The 17,795-nt window shown below is 34.7% G+C and overlaps 1 protein-coding gene across 5 annotated transcripts in view; it reads right to left on the reverse strand.

Moving 5' to 3' along the window:
- Positions 1–594: 594 nt before the first annotated feature.
- Positions 595–17,795, reverse strand: part of LOC138703129 (ATP-binding cassette sub-family G member 1-like) — a 57,569-nt gene continuing 40,368 nt past the window's right edge. The window contains exons 5-11 of one of the 5 annotated variants that reach the window (XM_069830745.1): positions 16,124–16,362; positions 13,253–13,360; positions 10,367–10,530; positions 6,105–6,273; positions 3,393–3,493; positions 3,141–3,299; positions 597–2,190 (exon numbers count right to left, since the gene is read on the reverse strand). In XM_069830745.1, the coding sequence (XP_069686846.1) occupies positions 1,846–2,190; positions 3,141–3,299; positions 3,393–3,493; positions 6,105–6,273; positions 10,367–10,530; positions 13,253–13,360; positions 16,124–16,362 (1,285 nt within the window). In that variant the 3' untranslated portion in view covers positions 597–1,845. Of the gene's footprint in view, positions 2,191–3,140; positions 3,494–6,104; positions 6,274–10,366; positions 10,531–13,252; positions 13,361–16,123; positions 16,363–17,795 lie in introns of those variants that run through there. The other 4 variants (XM_069830743.1, XM_069830744.1, XR_011332975.1 and 1 more) reach the window with 4 other exon arrangements.

Genomic DNA, 17,795 nt, shown 5'->3' on the forward strand with positions numbered 1-17,795 from the left:
TGTTTGAGAATAAGGTGCTGAGGAAAATATTTGGGGCTAAGAGGGATGAAGTTACTTAATGCATCCAGCTGTTTGCCGACAACATAAAGTTCACTATTGTCCACTGTTGTCTATTCAGTTGTTGTTTTTCATGTGAAATGAGGGGTATTTTGATCGGTGTTCATTATAGATGCCTGTTGCTAGTAGCCAGAGGTGCGGTGTAGTCAATATATACTGCAGGGCTGTGTCTTCTGCAACTGGTACTGATGATTTTAATTTACTTCTTTTGTGGTTTATGGATGGACAATATAGAAGAATGTGTTCCAGATCTTCATCATGATTATTACACCACAGACAAGTAGGATTATCAGAAATGTGAAATCGGTGTAGGTACAATTGAGTGACAATGTGACCTGTTCTGGCTCTTGTTAAAAAGGATGAAGTTACAGGAGAATGGAGAAAGTTACACACGCAGAACTGCACGCATTGTATTCTTCACCTGACATAATTAGGAACATTAAATTCAGACGTTTGAGACGGGCAGGGCATTTAGCACGTATGGGTCAATCCAGAATTGCATATGGAGTGTTAGTTGGAAGGCCGGGGCGAAAATGACCTTTGCCCGAGACGTAGATGGGAGGATAATATTAAAATAGATTTGAGGGATGTGGAATATAATGGTAGGGACTGCTTAGGATAGGAAATGATGGCGGGCTTATGTGAGAGCGGCAATGAACCTCGGGGTTCTCTAAAAGCCATAAGTAAGTATTTTCACTTTTGCAAGTCGAGAGTCTCAGAGGACCTTTATTAATCTTCACTGACTAAAAAGTAATCTTTATGTACAATAAATCTACTACGTGGCACAAACAGCTTTACTTTTCCAACCAGTACAAATCTCATTTATATAGGGTAAAGGTTCGTAATATTGTGATTTGAGTAATATTGTGATAGTTCTTTTGGAGAAGTTATTATAATTTTACTGAGTGAGAGAAGGACCGGTTTTGTGCAGAGGGATCCTGTCGGCGAATTGACATGCTTGCCATTCCACCAGGCTCTACATCCGCCTACATTAACGGCCCGAGTCAGGTTCGAGGCACAGGAACAACAGCCCGCCGAAGTCCACGCAGAAAAATGCAGAATTTATGAGCTCACACTTCCATTCTATTTGGAGAAATATCACCTCACCTCCATTGAAGTAGTTGGCGCTAAGGGCACAATACCTCGCCTCTTTGTTAGTTTCTGCAAGAAGTTCCAGCTGAACAGCGACTTCATTCGTGATGTTTCCCTTATTGCTATCAGAAGAGCACTTGCCATTTTAAAATACCACCTGTACTTTGTTTCCTAAAAAGGAAGAACTTTTGTTTGAACGTCTAATCTGTTTGTTTACTATTATATGTATGCTATTATCTTTCCTGTCCTTAATTCCAATTTTGATCGTTCCCTGCATTTCTCTCTTGTGGTCTGTTTTGTTTTGACTCTGCGTGTTTGTTATGCTTTGTCCAATGAGGCAGTCCCGTTATTGGGAAAGCTGAAAGAGTGTCTTTCATATTATTATCATATCACAATATTACCAACCTTTACCCTACTCGTATTTTTTCCCTTAAATTACAACTTCCTCGTCAGTATTTGTTTTTCCACAATAATTGGTTCCAGAGACGAGAATAGTAACTATCGGACTACCAAAGAGAACATAGTGAAATAAAGTCTCGAAGTAAACCTCTTTTAACACCACAATATTCTCCTTTTGCTTCGTATCATGAACAAAAAAGAACAGTTCAATATGCTGCAGTAAGTTCTTTCAGCAGTTAATTTCTCAAATGAGAGCAGAAAGTGGCAAATGGTTCAGATCTTGAAAGCAGAAAACGATTATTGCAAAGTATGAACTTTCCATTTTAAAGCTAAAAACAATGAAACTTGTAGTATTAAAATCCATACAATCAGTGCCAATATATCATATTGATAAACTGCATCTACCATATCAAACTGATCCAGGAACTTGAGTGGAGATTTGAAATAACAATAAATATCTGGACAATACATGTCGGGTCTATTATAACCATAAACACACTGCATTACACCTTCGAATGCGTATCTGTAACAGCTGACATAAGTCAACCACTTCAACAACACAGGCACATCTCTTATAACTGCAAAGAAGCCGGAGAATATCATCAGTATAAAAGCAGATATGCAAATCAAAAATACTCCCATCTGAAAAAAGAAACAACAAACAAAATATATTAAGTGTTAATAAGATTTTCCAGTCATAAGTTACATAGTTAAATAAATTCTACGTATAAAAGTGTCTACTATTTTTAAAAGGTCTTCCAAACTGTTGTGGCTTCAGATAATGTTCAGTGTTTCTTAACATGTTGTCATTCTTAGCAGTAAAATATTATCTACTTTCACATACTTTTATAACAGTAAACCCTCGATTTGACAGACTTTTTTGCGGACAGTTTTATTATTACATATTTTTACTTTATTACTATTATTATTATTATTATTATTATTATTATTATTATTATTATTATTATTATTAGTAGTAGTAGTATTATTATTATTATTAATGTTATGCGGTGATGCGATTTCACACCATACAAATGTCATTATGATTCGTCGCTAGGCGAGACAAATTGTAGGCCTATGTAGTGAGATAAAAATGTACCTTGGTCCTGTGTTATTATTATAATACCAGCGTTAGAAAAACGGTATATACATTTAACATGTAACAAATACAGCATGTTCAAATTATGGTGTTGTATGAAGATAAATGCAAACAAAACGAAGACCATGGTAATTGGAAGAAAACTAAAAAAGTTAAACGTGCGAATTCTAAATAAGGCAGTGGAAAAAGTGGACAGTTTCAAATACTTCGGGGTACTATAAGCAATAACATGAGATGCTGCCAGTAAAAAATAAACATTAATAAACAGTGCATCAAAATTTGAGGGCAAATTTATAAAAATTAAAAAAAAAATAGAAATTTTGCCAAACTTTTACATACGACTAGTAAATCTGAAAAACTCGCATACCGACTTTTCACTAGCCATGGCTCTTTAGCACAACAGTAACACTCATCTTTATACATTTTTTTTAAGTAGACAAAGTACCATATACCGAACTTCCCACTAACACCTTAGTATACTGCAAACACTTACCTCAAGACTGGAAATTAAAGCACCAATTGTCAGTCCAAAGTGGTGACCAACGACACTTATGAGGAGACACACAGTCCAGAATTGCAGCAATCTCAAACCGTCTGTTGGTTGGCCAGTTGTGAAATATCCTGTGATGACTAACAGAGTGGGACAGATCATCTGATAAAAATTAAGAGACAAACGGTATTCTTTAAGTATGATTAAAACCATTTTAATTCCGGGAAGTAAACTGACATATTCCATTTTACGTACCTGTAAAGGAATATCTGAAATGAGTTTTGAGATAAAATACGCTTTCAATGAATACCAGTTGTTCAGATGTTCATGTAAAACTACTGATGTCTCGGAAGGAACTGGAAAAAGAAAAAACAAAATAAAATCTTCAGTTCTTTGCACGACAGTATGAATTTGAGGAAAATGTTTTAACATAGAAAGATAAATATATCTTGCACATTGCCGCCAGGGTGGTCTAATGGCTAGAGCGCTGGACTTACAATGATGTGGACCCGGCATACTCCCGAATTATAACCTGTGTTGAACAAGCCCGTGGTCCAGGTAACACAGGGGTTTTCTCTGGGAGCTCCGGTTCCCCTGTGGCACCGGACTCCTAAAGCGCACCCTGAGCAACGACTCTGTCGGTAAATTGATCTATACAACTGGCTTCATATGGGTGATTGACGAAAAGTCAATTACCCACCATTAGAATACAGTATAGTACATACATACATACATACATACAAACATACATACATACATACATACATACATACATACATACATACATACATACATACATACATACATTCATTATATATTAGGGTTATGACCTTTTTGTAATCCCATGTTCCTGTATCATAAATGGATGAACTTTTGATCATAAGTAATTAAAAAGGTGTTAATTTGGAAAAGGTCACCCCAAACTGAAAATTCAATGTTACCGTATAAACTTATTGGGTAAGGAAATCAAAATATTTTTAAAGCGTTATTTTTAAATTCTGATGATGTAATTGCATAGTATGTATTCAGTTTTTGAAGCACTGTTTATTGAAAGTACAGTTTATTGCTACAATAGAGCATAAGAAATTAAAAAAAAAAAAACATACAAAATCACAAACTCACATATGAATTCTTCAAGCACGAACAGCTATATAACAAAACACATTGTGCAGTATTTAGAATAATTACAGTATAATATACAACCATTATGTTTTGTCAGACAAAATCAATCTAAGCTGAAGTTTCTCTTTCTTTTTACAGTCGTCATAAAAGTTTTGAAGGCACTTGATTGCCCGTTCTGCACACTGATTTGTTCTGGGGATTTCCAGTCTCGATGGTTCTTGATTCCAAAACTTTTTAAAGACATCAATGGCTTTTCATGAACCTGCAAGCAGTTACATTGTTTCTGATAATCAGCTGCATTGCATATGTGGTCAGCAAACCAATGGTCCGCCCATCTGTAAGAGATGAATCTACAAATTTCAAGTAGCGAGTCTCTTCTCTCTGTATAAGAATAAATGCCAAAAGAGCTAGTATTGCTCTGGAATTTCATCTTGCATTACTTAAATTAGATCTTTTCTGAAACTTCACTTGCGTAAGACTTCCAGTTCCTTCAAAAAAGCGGAAAACTCGAGTTAATTGAAATAGAATTTCATAACATCACGCCATCATGCTTTTTCAGTAATCTCTTCTTTACCATTTTTGAAATTCATCTTGATATATTCGTAGTTCGCTAAAAGTTCGGGGATAAATGGATATTCGATACTGGGCGATTTGTTGTTTCCTCCAAATTCATCATCCATTATTATGCGGCCCAATCGATCAAGAACATGATGTTGACAACCTATGAATTGTGGTTCTTTCAGTGAACAGTCTTCGTAACTGAACAACAATCCCCTTCTTTCTTCCTATGTTCACATTCGTAGTGTCCGTAACAATCATCTTTATACTCTTCCATAAATTGGATTAATCGAGAACACCTGTTATTCCTTTGACAACAGTATCCGCTTTTCCGTTTGGTAAATCTAGTGCATTTACGAGTAATTTAACGTGTCTTTGTTCATTCTTCAACACTAGTACTTGATATTCTTGGCCTTCAATAAGTTTACCTCAAAATGTAATGCCCAGTTTCCTAAATGTAGTGTTTTCTTCAGTTTTTCTATAAGTTTAATAGCTTCTTTAATAGTGTCATAGTGCTACTACTTGCTTATAGTACTTATATACGATTTTAGAAAATTCGTGTTGGTGGGTTACTTTTTTTAATAACTAAACAAAATTAAAACCATTTCATTACTTTTAGCAAAAGTTTATCGATTTATGATACAGGAAAGCAATTATTATTTTGCAAAAAGTAAAAAAATCATAACCCTAATAATATATATAATCTTGCACATAAGCTATAGTCCTCAATGAAAGCAAAGAGGCAAAGTTATATCGTGCTTTCAAAGTCTCAGCAATAAAGTATGGCCTTGCTGTTTTATCTCTAAGAAAGAATCCATTTTAAAATTTCTTTTCAGAACGAAAAGTTATATTTGTATATCTGTGCATTTAAAGGACAACACTAAAATTCTTTCAATAATTTATTATCATAGCTAATACAGTGCTCTCTGAAATTGACGTAGCATATTGATAATAATTAAATAAACAGCTTTCCCAATACATGCTATGAGATGTTTCATATAAAACAATTTTATGTCGAAAAAGAGACAAAAATTGGCAAAATTTTATTATATTTTTTTATTTGAAATATCTCAAAGAATAACTTCCTGAAATTGATTATATTACTTACGGTTCCCTCTGTATATATTATAGTGTAGATTATAATAAACTGTTTTTTTTTATCCCTAGGAACCATGTATATATAGTAGGCCACAACTTATGTCTTAATTAAATTTAAGTTAATTGCACTGAGTACATTTGGAGAAAAATACAGACGTATTTTGATACCATAATATGTAATGAACTTACTTTGGGCTACAGGCGGCGCCGAATTGCACATAAACAGTAAATTTACGAAGAAAAAAAGGCACGACACATTATTGAATACTTTTGAAGCATCATTTCCAATTCCGTAATACAGAGACCCAATTAATAAACCAGTTCCTATGTGGGTAAGGACTCGCAACCAAACACAAAACTGAAAAATAGAGTACACACTATTATTATTATTATTATTATTGTTATTATTATTATTATTATTATTATTATTATTATTATTATTATTATTATTATTATAAAAAGCATAAAATTAAATCAATACTGATACAGGTCTACGTCATAGATTCGTGAAGCTTTTTACGCAAGGAAGGACAGAAAACCTTAAAAATAATAAGCAGAAAGTTTCCGAAAAGGATTTAAATATAACAAAAACAACTAAAACAAATAATAATAATAATAATAATAATAATAATAATAATAATAATAATAATAATAATAATAATGATAATAATAATAATAATAATAATAATAATAATAATAATAATAATAATAATAATAATAATAATAATAATAATAATAATAATAGTAAATTTATGGAGTGTTGTCAAGAAATAACATCCCACTCAAGTCATTCACTCATGAGTCATGAAGCATGTGGTGAAGAGGCATGAAACTAGTTGTGTGGGAACTCATAATGGCATTATGGATTTTTTCTACTTCCGGTTTAACGGAAGTAACTCCAACTCTCTTATTCTTGGAATACCGAATCTATATATATAATTTGAATTGGTAATGGAAATTACGGGAAAACGGCTGAACGGATTTTAATAAATGACCCCTCATTCTGAAGCTTGGAACCCAAAGTTTTTCAGAAAAATAATAGTTTTGAGGGAAATGTAAATTTTTCAACATAATTTTCCTATTTTCTAAAATCCAACTGTCGTCACTAACTAATTGCATTTCAGAATAAAACAAAACACACGCTACAGTAAACAATATTACAGAAGGCCATGATCTGCAAGAATGCTGACATATTTAGAGCTCAAATTAAATTGGTTATTAAAAATTTCAAGACTGTAAAATTAATTTACAGGTCTGATTTTGTGGTGTGTATTTTTCTGAGTACAGCTGTGTATTGTATATTAAAAACTACAAAACTTGAGGTGGTTTGATGACATTATTACTATTAGAAATGAAATATTATTATAGTTAATGCCATGCTGTGACTATTTTTCATTAATTATACTATTAATGCTATATTGATGATATGAAAGTGAAATGTTTTGGGGTTATATAAGTAGATGTAGAGAATATCTTAAATTAGATCTTGATTTATATAATTTACTGAGTGGTGGCTATATAGTATATGTTATTGAAAACTATAAAACTTACGTAACATAATAATATCGTTATTAAAAATCAAATATTTTTGTAGTTATTAATCAAGTGGGGTTGGGTCTTTTTCATATATTTAATGGCGGTGTGGTGGTGCGTGATTCTCTTCAGTATTGGCTCGAGAGAGCGCAAAAATTAGAATTCCTAAAGGAAAGACCAAAAGGTATTACTTACTGATAAAATATGAGGCCTACAATATTTTGTAATCTCCCGATCATTTCAGCAAGATCTCTTAGCAGGATAAAATGATTTTACCCTCTACATTTCAAGGTAGTTTACGAAACATGCAGCAGCTATTGTTCGAAAGCATAACCTGACATTTTTTTTAACTTTCACCTACAATCCGCAATGATCTGAAATAGCTACTGCCTTGCTCCCACATGAAAAACCGACTGATCGTCCCGACATTGTTACTTGCGTTTTCGCGTTCAAACTAAAAAACTAAAGGTGTATAGGTTCAAGAAAAAGTATTTGGCACAAAAAACCATTCAGAGGGAGTATGTTTCATTATTATGGAAGCAAATAACTTTCAGAATATCTGATATTCTTCATTGAAAATAATTCTGAATAATGTTTATTTGAACGTCTAATGAACTTAGTTTGCAGCATTTGCTGCACAAGCCACTAGTATTTTTATATTTTTGAATAATGCTCATTAAGAGCTTTTCAAAAAGTACCCACACTACCCTATTGTTGCTAAGAAAACAGAAAAGTGTATCGAATAATAAAATAATAAATTGCTCCTCCCTTAACAATACCAAAACAAAGCTAGCGCACCGTCTAAATTCTGTGTTCGGACTGGTAGCCCTTAGCTGCTTGACAATGTGCCAGTCCATCATAGAAATCATTTAGGAAATGACTTAACCAGGCTTTAGGAATATCTTGCACCACCTCCATTATTCGATGCTCCAGATCTTCTAAGTTGTTGATTCTTTTTCGATTTACTACTAACTTCAAATGGCCCCAGAAGATCAAAGGCGATAAATCTGGGAATCTTACTGGCCACTCAATGCATTGCATTGTAAGCTGTAATAATATGACGTAAGATTTAATGCCATTCAACTTGAATTCTCAGAGAAAAAAAAAAGTAGGCTATATCTAGAAATTATATACACTGTAGTAACTTTTAAACATCCCTTATTACTAAACTTAATTGTTAATTTCGACATTAGCTTGTAGAATTGCTAGCAGATCAAGAATACTTCACTCACTACAATAACGCTCTCAACCAACACCACGTTCGGGGTTCTACTGGGAAAATAGCATGTTACTGACTAGTTTCTCGTGCTAATGCTGGGAAAATACGCCATTTCCCTAAGGGTATTTTAACCTCCGTCAACATTCAATGCGCGCGCAACTCTCGCTACAGCGAGACTCAGCACACTGTATAATAACAACATAACGCAATCTGAAAATTTGGGTGTAGAATTTCAATTTGTTTAAGTCTGTTCGACCTTTAAAATCTTACATGATCTGAGTTCAAACCGGCGAGAGCCAAATTGATATCTATCTGTAATTAATTTTATACCTTAGTTCGAGAGGACCAGGTATTTGACATAATTTTTGTTTTATGATTCTTATTAATTTTACTATTTTGGCAGATAAGTGCAATGGATTTAGAATCTTTGAATATAGATTTATCCACCATAAGGTTAAACGAGCATTGAGCGACTTCTTTTCCTATTGTGGATATTATATGCATCTTCAGCCGTCTTACATATCGTACCAACATAACTTACGAAACATTAAGATTACGAATGTTTCACGCTAGTTTGCAATTTTCCAACGGGATAGAAATTCGGCCATTTTCATATCTCAGGGAAGTGTGTAGGGGTAAGAAAATTGAGTGTTATGACAGGTTAAGTTAGTTTAGACTTCTATTATGTCTTCCGTACTTATCTGTGACAGGTAGTTTAGGGTTTAGTTATGCCTTGTATAGGCAAATCTGTCACAGGTTAGATTAGGTTAGTTTAGGTTTTTATTATGCTTTGCATATACGAAACTGTGACAGGTTAGGTTAGGATAGTTTAGGCTTTTCTTATGCCTTGTATAGGCGAATCTGTGACAACTTAGGTTAGGTTAGTTTAGTTTATGATTTTAGTGACAGGTTAGGTTAGGTTAGGTTAGTTTAGGCTTTTATTACCAAGATGAAGGTGAAAGCGATTGAGTGTGGGGCTCTTGAACAGGTAGTGATTTTTTGTTTTCTATGTTGGCAGTTCAAGCCTGTCAGTGTCTATTCCAAATTTGGCGGAAGTCACTCAACGCTCGTTTCATTATTTTAATTCTTTTACAGAATAATATTGCTCACGTATACATCAACATTTATTCTAACAAAATTACGAATATGCTATAGCACAATAGCACATTAGGACGAGCCGCCCCTGGTTTGTTATAATAATATAACAAAATGGTCATCCTCAATGTATAACAGTGCACATGTGGTGAAATACATGAAGGGACATAAATTTCATTTGACAGTAGCATTTTAATGCGTGGAGCAATAGTCGACTTAAGTGGGGATAAAAAGGTAACTTAGAAAAACATATTATTAAAACTGTATCCTAGGGCCTACTTTAAAAACATGGTTTTTGTTCGTTTTTGTCCTTTTTACAACATAATTGAAACCACAGCTATTTAACTAAATATCGTAACATTGATCAAGTATGTCCATATATACTTTATTTTCATTTACCTTTCTCAAATAGACCTACATAAAATTGCAAAAGACGCTTTAGCTAATACAAGGCTTGAATTCTATTTATTCAAATAAATAATGCTATAACACTTTTTTTTTTTAATTTTGCTATAAATAAAAAAATTATGCTGTAACTTCATATATCTAACCATAGCCAATGCTGACAATTACTAATTACTATCTTACTATTCAATTAACGTACCTTATCCCTAAGCGTACACAATAGTAACCTTCTAGTCAGAATCAGGAATTGACTCCATAAAGGCTGAGGGTAACTTGGTGTTACATGAACATCTCTCTCTATAATGATGACTGTTTCCTTTAACTTCTGTGGTGGATGTGGTTCTAGCAGATTCAGTCTTGTTGCTGAAATCGAAATTATGCAACACATTAACATTTTAAGTATGAGACTGAGTTACAATCGTAGCGTTTTTGTTTCACGTGTTGGTACTCCAGTTGCTATGGGTTTATTTATCGATTGCCATTTTTAATTTGAAGTTCAATTGTTGTGCTTTAGTTTACATATTGGAGTTTTCATTTTTGCAGATAGTGAGTGGAGCAGTGGACACTAGAAAATGGAGTGTCAAGTGGAGAAAGTGGAACACTTCCGACATATTCTTCTTTTTGAGTTCAATAGAGGGGCGAAAGCAGAGGAGGCGGCCAGAAATATTTGCGCCATGTATGGGGACAATGCTATCAGAGAGAGCACTGCAAGAAAATGGTTTTCTCGTTTTAAGGATGGTCGTTTTGACATTAGTGACACTCCACGTTCAAGAAGACCTTAGGGGTTTGATGAAAACCGTTTAAACACATTAATCCACAATGATCTGTACTCGAGAACTGGCAAATGTGATGAACTGTGATCATTGCACCATCATGCGACATTTATTGCCACCAACTAAGACGTCTTGCACACGCAATCCAAGAAAAACGACCAACAAGATGCATGAAGTGATGCTGCACCACGTGTTAGTAAAGAGATTGAACATCAAAGAGAAGACCGTTCATATCACCACGATAACGCCAGTCCGTACTCTGCTAACCTGACACAAAACACTATCCAGGAGTTTGATTGAGAAGTCATTATGCACTCATCTTATTCACCTGATGTTCGCCATTAGATTTTCATATTTTCCGTTCTCTATCGAACAACCTTCAAGGAACTTTTTTTCTGGATGAAAAGGCTCCCCGAACATGGCTTGACGACTTCTTTAACTCAAAACCACGCGATTTCTACAGGCGTGGAATCGAAGAACTACTCCAGCGTTGGCAGACTGTTGTAAATAGGAAAGGAGAACATATTGTTGATGATTAACTTCTCTCTTATGTGTAGCATATCTGACGTGTTTATGAAAAAACGCTACGATCTTAAGCACCAACCTAATACTTAAAGGCATCAAGAACTAAGAGATAATTTTTGAAGTGTAAATAATGGTTTATTAACCTTCAGAGTCCTGAGATTATAGTATACTATACCATACTTCATACATGATTATGATATAAGATGTATGTGCAGAGACTCGAAGTATAGCATAATATACCTGCACTTCTGCCTTAACAAGTAACCTGCAGAACTTTTTCTGCATTTTTCCTCATGTCGTGAATTTTTTTTTGAAGTGCAGAATTATATTTGACTTTAAAAATAAAACAACAAATGTCTTACAACGCAAGAGGTTATTTTAATTTACAAGCATAAACATTTCATCGGTTGAGCAAAAGGTATGAGTAGGAGAAATTGGTTAATTCAGCTCTTAAACTTCTTTTCTCGAGCTTTATCTTGGTAAAAAGTGAACCTTGTTGCATTTGTATTGCTTGTAGTATGAGCACGCAATGCAGGCGCTTTGACATCCCTGATTTAAAGATTATTTATCCATGAAATATATTCCGCATATGAGGCGTTTAGTTGCAAAATCAGATACATCACTAAAACATAATTTTTCAGTATGAAGGAAAAACGTTTATCTCCTATATACCAAGAGGTAAAATATTAATACTTTGAGGATATGTTTGTTATGGAATACTGTAATGTTCCATGACGCATGGCAGCGACATTATTGCATAATGAGTAGATAATAGAGAAAATGTATTTGATCTATCTGGTTTCTTTATCAAACTAAACACACAACCTTCATATACAAACTCAGTACAGAAACTGCAATTGCAAAAGTATAACGGTCAAAACAAAAGACTGGCCCCTGTTGTAATCGAATTACCAGATTTTAGAAAGAGAAGAAGGTAGTTACGCTCTCACTTGCACACAGTGTAGATATGGCTATTTTATAAGAGATGAGCGGGACTAATCCTAGAAAAGTGTGTATTTCATATGCTAGGAAGATGAGCTGACAACAAGGTGGAAATTTTCTTGGAAAACCATAAAACTTAATAAGGATTTCGCATTCTGTTTCAACTTTCAGTAGAGGTAAACTATGTCACTGTCCTCATATCTCCATCTCTTTCTGAAGTGTTTGTACAAAGATTTTCCCTACGCTACCTGGTTTACAGTTAGAAAATAACAGTACTATTATGCTTTTAAGTAAGCAATTTCCGAGAGAGAAATATTGTCGGAATTTTTAGTAGTAATTAATATCAACTACAATCGATTATTTTTAATTGACTCGATTATTCGATTAAATATTTTTATCGATTACTCTTACAACAGAAATTGATCAATTAATCGATTTCATCTCACAACACTAATTAAAATGTCATTGTCATCATTACCATAACCTGGGTTAAATTCATGGTGCAGCGTGCTATATTCTACAAAAGCGCAGGAGTTCAGCAGCACATATCATTCATAGCACAGGAGTAGTAAGTACGATAAGCCTCGGGTTGTGATGCAAGCTTTCGGGCCCCTCTTCCGTAAAGAAAAAGGTATGTATTTGAATTGTGCCACCTCTCCAAGGAAGTCGTTCTGTATTCTTATTCACTATCACTAAAGGAATCCATAGTAAATTTGTGAAAAGACTCACCTTACCGATAATTAGTAAAGATCGCATTCAACAGCAGAAATAGTATATCACAAAATGGTCAATGCTTACGTAGTTTAAGTACTTGTTACACCTGTACTCAATAATACAGTGTTTACCTTCCTCATTGCCGCCATCTTGTTGATATTCTGTATCGACTTCACTGTTCTTAAACTTGTCAATCAATTTGCTCTTGTCACCTCTCTGTCCACTTGCAATTTCAATTGCTGAAAACAATATTAAATTAGAATATGCGTACTTCTAAAACCTAATATCTAATGTACAAGTGCGAAGTAATTAGTTCTTCCTATGTTCTGCTAATCAGGCAGTATCGAATTTAATTTTTGAGATAAGGACATCTAGGAGGAAGAATTCATCGAGCTTCACTTCAGAAAGAAGTCATGCTAATGATTTGTATCATCCTTAAATATCCATCACACTGTGCAACATTTTTATCAACGAACTTCAGAGAAACCAGCGAGCATTGCAATCACTCGACTGCAATGAACATGCCCAAATCTAAATATGTGCAAATTAGAACTTGGGTTATAAGTAACCCAGTTATACATGAGGGTCATTTCATAAGTCATGGCAACTATACTATATCTTCCGAATAACCGAAAATGAGGTTAGTTCAGTATATATGTTAAAAAACCTGTTATACATTGTACGGGATGCCACAGCGAGATTGCGTCTGCGTGCATTAATGGCTAGTTGACAGCACACACAAAAGTTAGTATGCTAGAGGCTGTGCTCCAAGATGAATGTAAGTAAAGTTAAAAGCGGTCGTACGTAAAAATTGTAGTTCTTCGTGGCAGAAATGCTCATCAGTGTCATTCTGAGCTAACGAGAAACATTGAAGAGTGTTAGGTGTGAGTAATGTACTTTGTTTCCTTTTGTACACAATAGAACAATGATTTCTATTTACAAATCTTTCAATTTCCCTCACCCATTGCCTCCTGTATGCGGGACCAATTTGGTACCAGAATTGCGAAGCACATGCCAGTGATCTTCAATCGCATATAGTGAATGTAGCAGCTTTATTGGCTGATAGAATATAGTTGCCATGACTTATGAAATGACCCTTGTAGTAGTTCGGTTTGCACGTAATTATGCAGAGGTCCTGGCAAAATAGCATTTAATTACAGAAACATTAATTCCGAATTGTATGTAATTCGCTTTTGTAAGTAGTATTTTTTTAATTGAGTTTGACTTGTGAGGCAAACTCTGCTAATTTCGCAGTATTAAGGTCTTCTGTCTGTAGTTATACCCAAAAATGCTTTAAAAAATTTCCTTCATGAGGCAGTTAATCACTAGACATTATTTTATTGGTTGGTTTAAAAATTTAATTTTTAAGTGTATCTCAACAGGGAAATAGCGCCATCTAAAACATGAGATGATATGTGTGTGTGTTTCAGGAACTCTTGTAACTTCGCAGTACTGCTCGGGCAATTTCGCAAAACACTTGTGCAATTTTCAAGAATCTTCTTTTTAGTTCAAAACATGTTTTAATGTAATCTAAACATCAGTACATATTTACACACATGAACTGAACATACATTAACAAAGTAGGCAATAAATGTAGAACAATAAATGTAGAGCTTCAATTATTAACATTAGTAACGGGAATAGGCTTGCATATTAATTGTAAATTAATAAATATATCTGGCACATATTATCTGCATTAAACATTATGTCAAACATAGGAAAATCATTATGAGAACTATTAAGGCTATTCCGAATCCACTTCCGCTAGCAAGACAATTGTTCTTCCTCCTTTCTCTGCCATTGTTTGAAAGTGGACAGACTTTGCTCCTTTTCGGGACACAATTTTGTTAGTTTGGTAACCAATGAAAATCCTGTTTCATCTAAATTCCAAATGAGATTAAGCTTGGTTTTCAGTTCTGCTTTTTCATACACACTTCCTAACACATCATATAAATCGGTTAAATTCGAACGAGTTGAGGCCGCTACTCTATAGTAGGACAGATTTTCTGGCTGGCGCATACTTAGCCCATAGCACTTTTAAAGGAAGTTAGAATCTGCGTGCCACTCGAACTGCTCTTCCGGCAACTAGCGGAAACTATTTAAGAAATTGAGTACCGGCAAAAGCATATTACGAACAAACTGTATCAGATAAAACAACAAGCAAAGATTCAAATTAATCATAAGAGTGTAGAGATTTCACTAATCATCGTGTGATACTTAAAGTTCTGAATATCTCGACGATATAATGTCCAGAAACACAACACTGCAGATTCACTCAGGCTATCTCAGAAAACACACACTACTAAAGCAGATAGTTGTGTAACTTTCTACAGAATGCGTTGCAATGGGATCTTCCTGCATGAAATATGCCCGACAGGTTTGACATTTATCCGTATTTTTTGTAAGCTCAAATGAACAACGACAACTCCACAACTAATTAATATATGAGATACTGCGAAATTAGCCAAGTTTGCCTTACATATTTTTCTTCGTTTTGGTAAGTTACATAATGAAGTTTCATCTTGAATTCACATGATTTGTTTTATGACACAGAGTACATTCTAATCATTTCTCACAATCCTCAATGTGGCCTGCGGGATTCGGGGAAAATAATAAGACAGCAAACTCACACAGCCCAGGTGAATATAGAGCCAGTATGCTCCGTCTTTACATGCTAGCTTATCTCTTTTCTCATGAGACATGTTCCAAACGTTTCAAAACAGTTCCAGTGCCAATAATGAAGTTTAAATAAATAAATACGTAAATAAATACTAATTAATTCCGGCCTAGACTATTTAAACTACCTCATCTCTTATTGGAAATACTATAGTAGGTAATGGTTTTGAGATGGTGCATGTTTTTAGAAGCATAATATACTGTGTACAAAGAAAGGTTTATTTCATCAGTAAAGAAAAATGTCCGAAAACTGAAAACCAAGCAAAATATTGTGCCCAATGTTATCCAACAATATTTCTCAAATTATATTTGTTCCTTCTACTTACCGAAATCTGCTCTGTTGTAAAATGTGGGACAATGAAATCCTTCTTCCTTCAAGTTATCTGTTAAACTCTTGTTTGGTCCGTTGTAAATACATTGTCCTTCTGACAAAACGTACACATCATCAAACATCTCGAAAAGCTGTGAGCTTGGCTGATGGATAGTGCACACTACTGTTCTCCCTTCTTCAGCCAGAGATTTCAGATGTGAGGTAATTTGTAGAGCTGATAAGCTATCCAGACCACTGTAAATTTAGTAAAGTTCAATCAGAAACGTTTTATGACAATATTTTATAGATAAACGAAAATTCATGACAGGGGTGAGATGCGCTTCTAGCTATGTACTTCATGCTGAAAATAAGGCTAGAGGTCAAAATAATATTACAATACTTTCTGGTTCTTTTTCTGAATTACAGCGCAAAGAAAATAAACAATACAGAATGTTCTTGTTGCTACGTGAGCTGGTTTATGGCTTATGTACGCTGATGCTGTTGCATATAGTCATAGAACAAGAAATTATTTCATTGCCTATAAAAAAAAAAAAGGAGTGGCCAGTTCATTTGCATGCAAGCCCGATTACCACACATGTACATCTTGAACTTCTATTTTTGTGATCGTCTGTAGTCTAAAGTAGGGATTATTGCAATTTACCGAAGTACATATGATATTTCCGTGCAAGAATTCTGCGTTATCATATGATGAGGGATCGGTGAAGCGGAGAAAAATTCTCTCCGGAACCTGGATTCGAACCCGGGTTTTCAGCTCTGTGTACTGACGCTCTAGCCACTAAGCCACACTGGATTCCAGTTCCGATGCCAGATTGAATCCCCTCAGTTTAAGCTCCAACTCTTAGTTTCCCTTTAGTGGCCAACCCTCATGCACTGTGCCATGATGTGTGACAGTGGCACAATGTCCAACACACTAATGTGCAGAGGTGCACTCATTACGAGTGACTAAGAGGCCGGGATCCGACGGAATGAGCGTCGTCTTAATTATTCACAGTCCGATATTGAAGTTCTGTCATACGTGCCTATTAGAGATGAACAACGAGCAAAGCCGAAAATCCGCACGACAATGTTCTATACGTCGCGCCGTTGACGTAAAGGCTACTTGTGAATCTTTCGAGACGCCAAGATTGATCACTCCCGAAGTCCCGAACGTCAAGCAGTCTTGAATCGCCACAGTTGTTTATACATAACTGAACTTTTATCTACTTTGGCAACTGTTATAGTATATGTATAAACAATCAAGTAACCTATTTGAAACATCATCTCTAACTTTCATCCCCAATCTTTATTTAATTACTAGGCCCTTATTAAAAGGCTAGGAATTTTCTTTTCATATGTTTAAGATCAAGTGTGCAATCTCAAGTAAAAAGATATCTTAGAAATGCAAATTTATTTGAGAATTGTTTTTTATATTTATAAATATTTTTTTTTATTTTATTGGGTTATTTTACGACGCTTTATCAACATCTAGGTTATTTAGCGTCTGAATGAAATGAAGGTGATAATGCCGGTGAAATGAGTCCGGGGTCCAGTACTGAAAGTTACCCAGTATTTGCTCGTATTGGGTTGAGGGAAAACCCCGGAAAAAACCTCAACCAGGTAACTTGCCCCGACCGGGACTCGAACCCGGGCCACCTGGTTTCGCGGCCATCCGCGCTGACCGTTACTCT

The sequence above is a fragment of the Periplaneta americana genome, chromosome 7, assembly GCF_040183065.1.
Source record: "Periplaneta americana isolate PAMFEO1 chromosome 7, P.americana_PAMFEO1_priV1, whole genome shotgun sequence".
Classification (NCBI taxonomy): Eukaryota; Metazoa; Arthropoda; class Insecta; order Blattodea; family Blattidae; genus Periplaneta; species Periplaneta americana.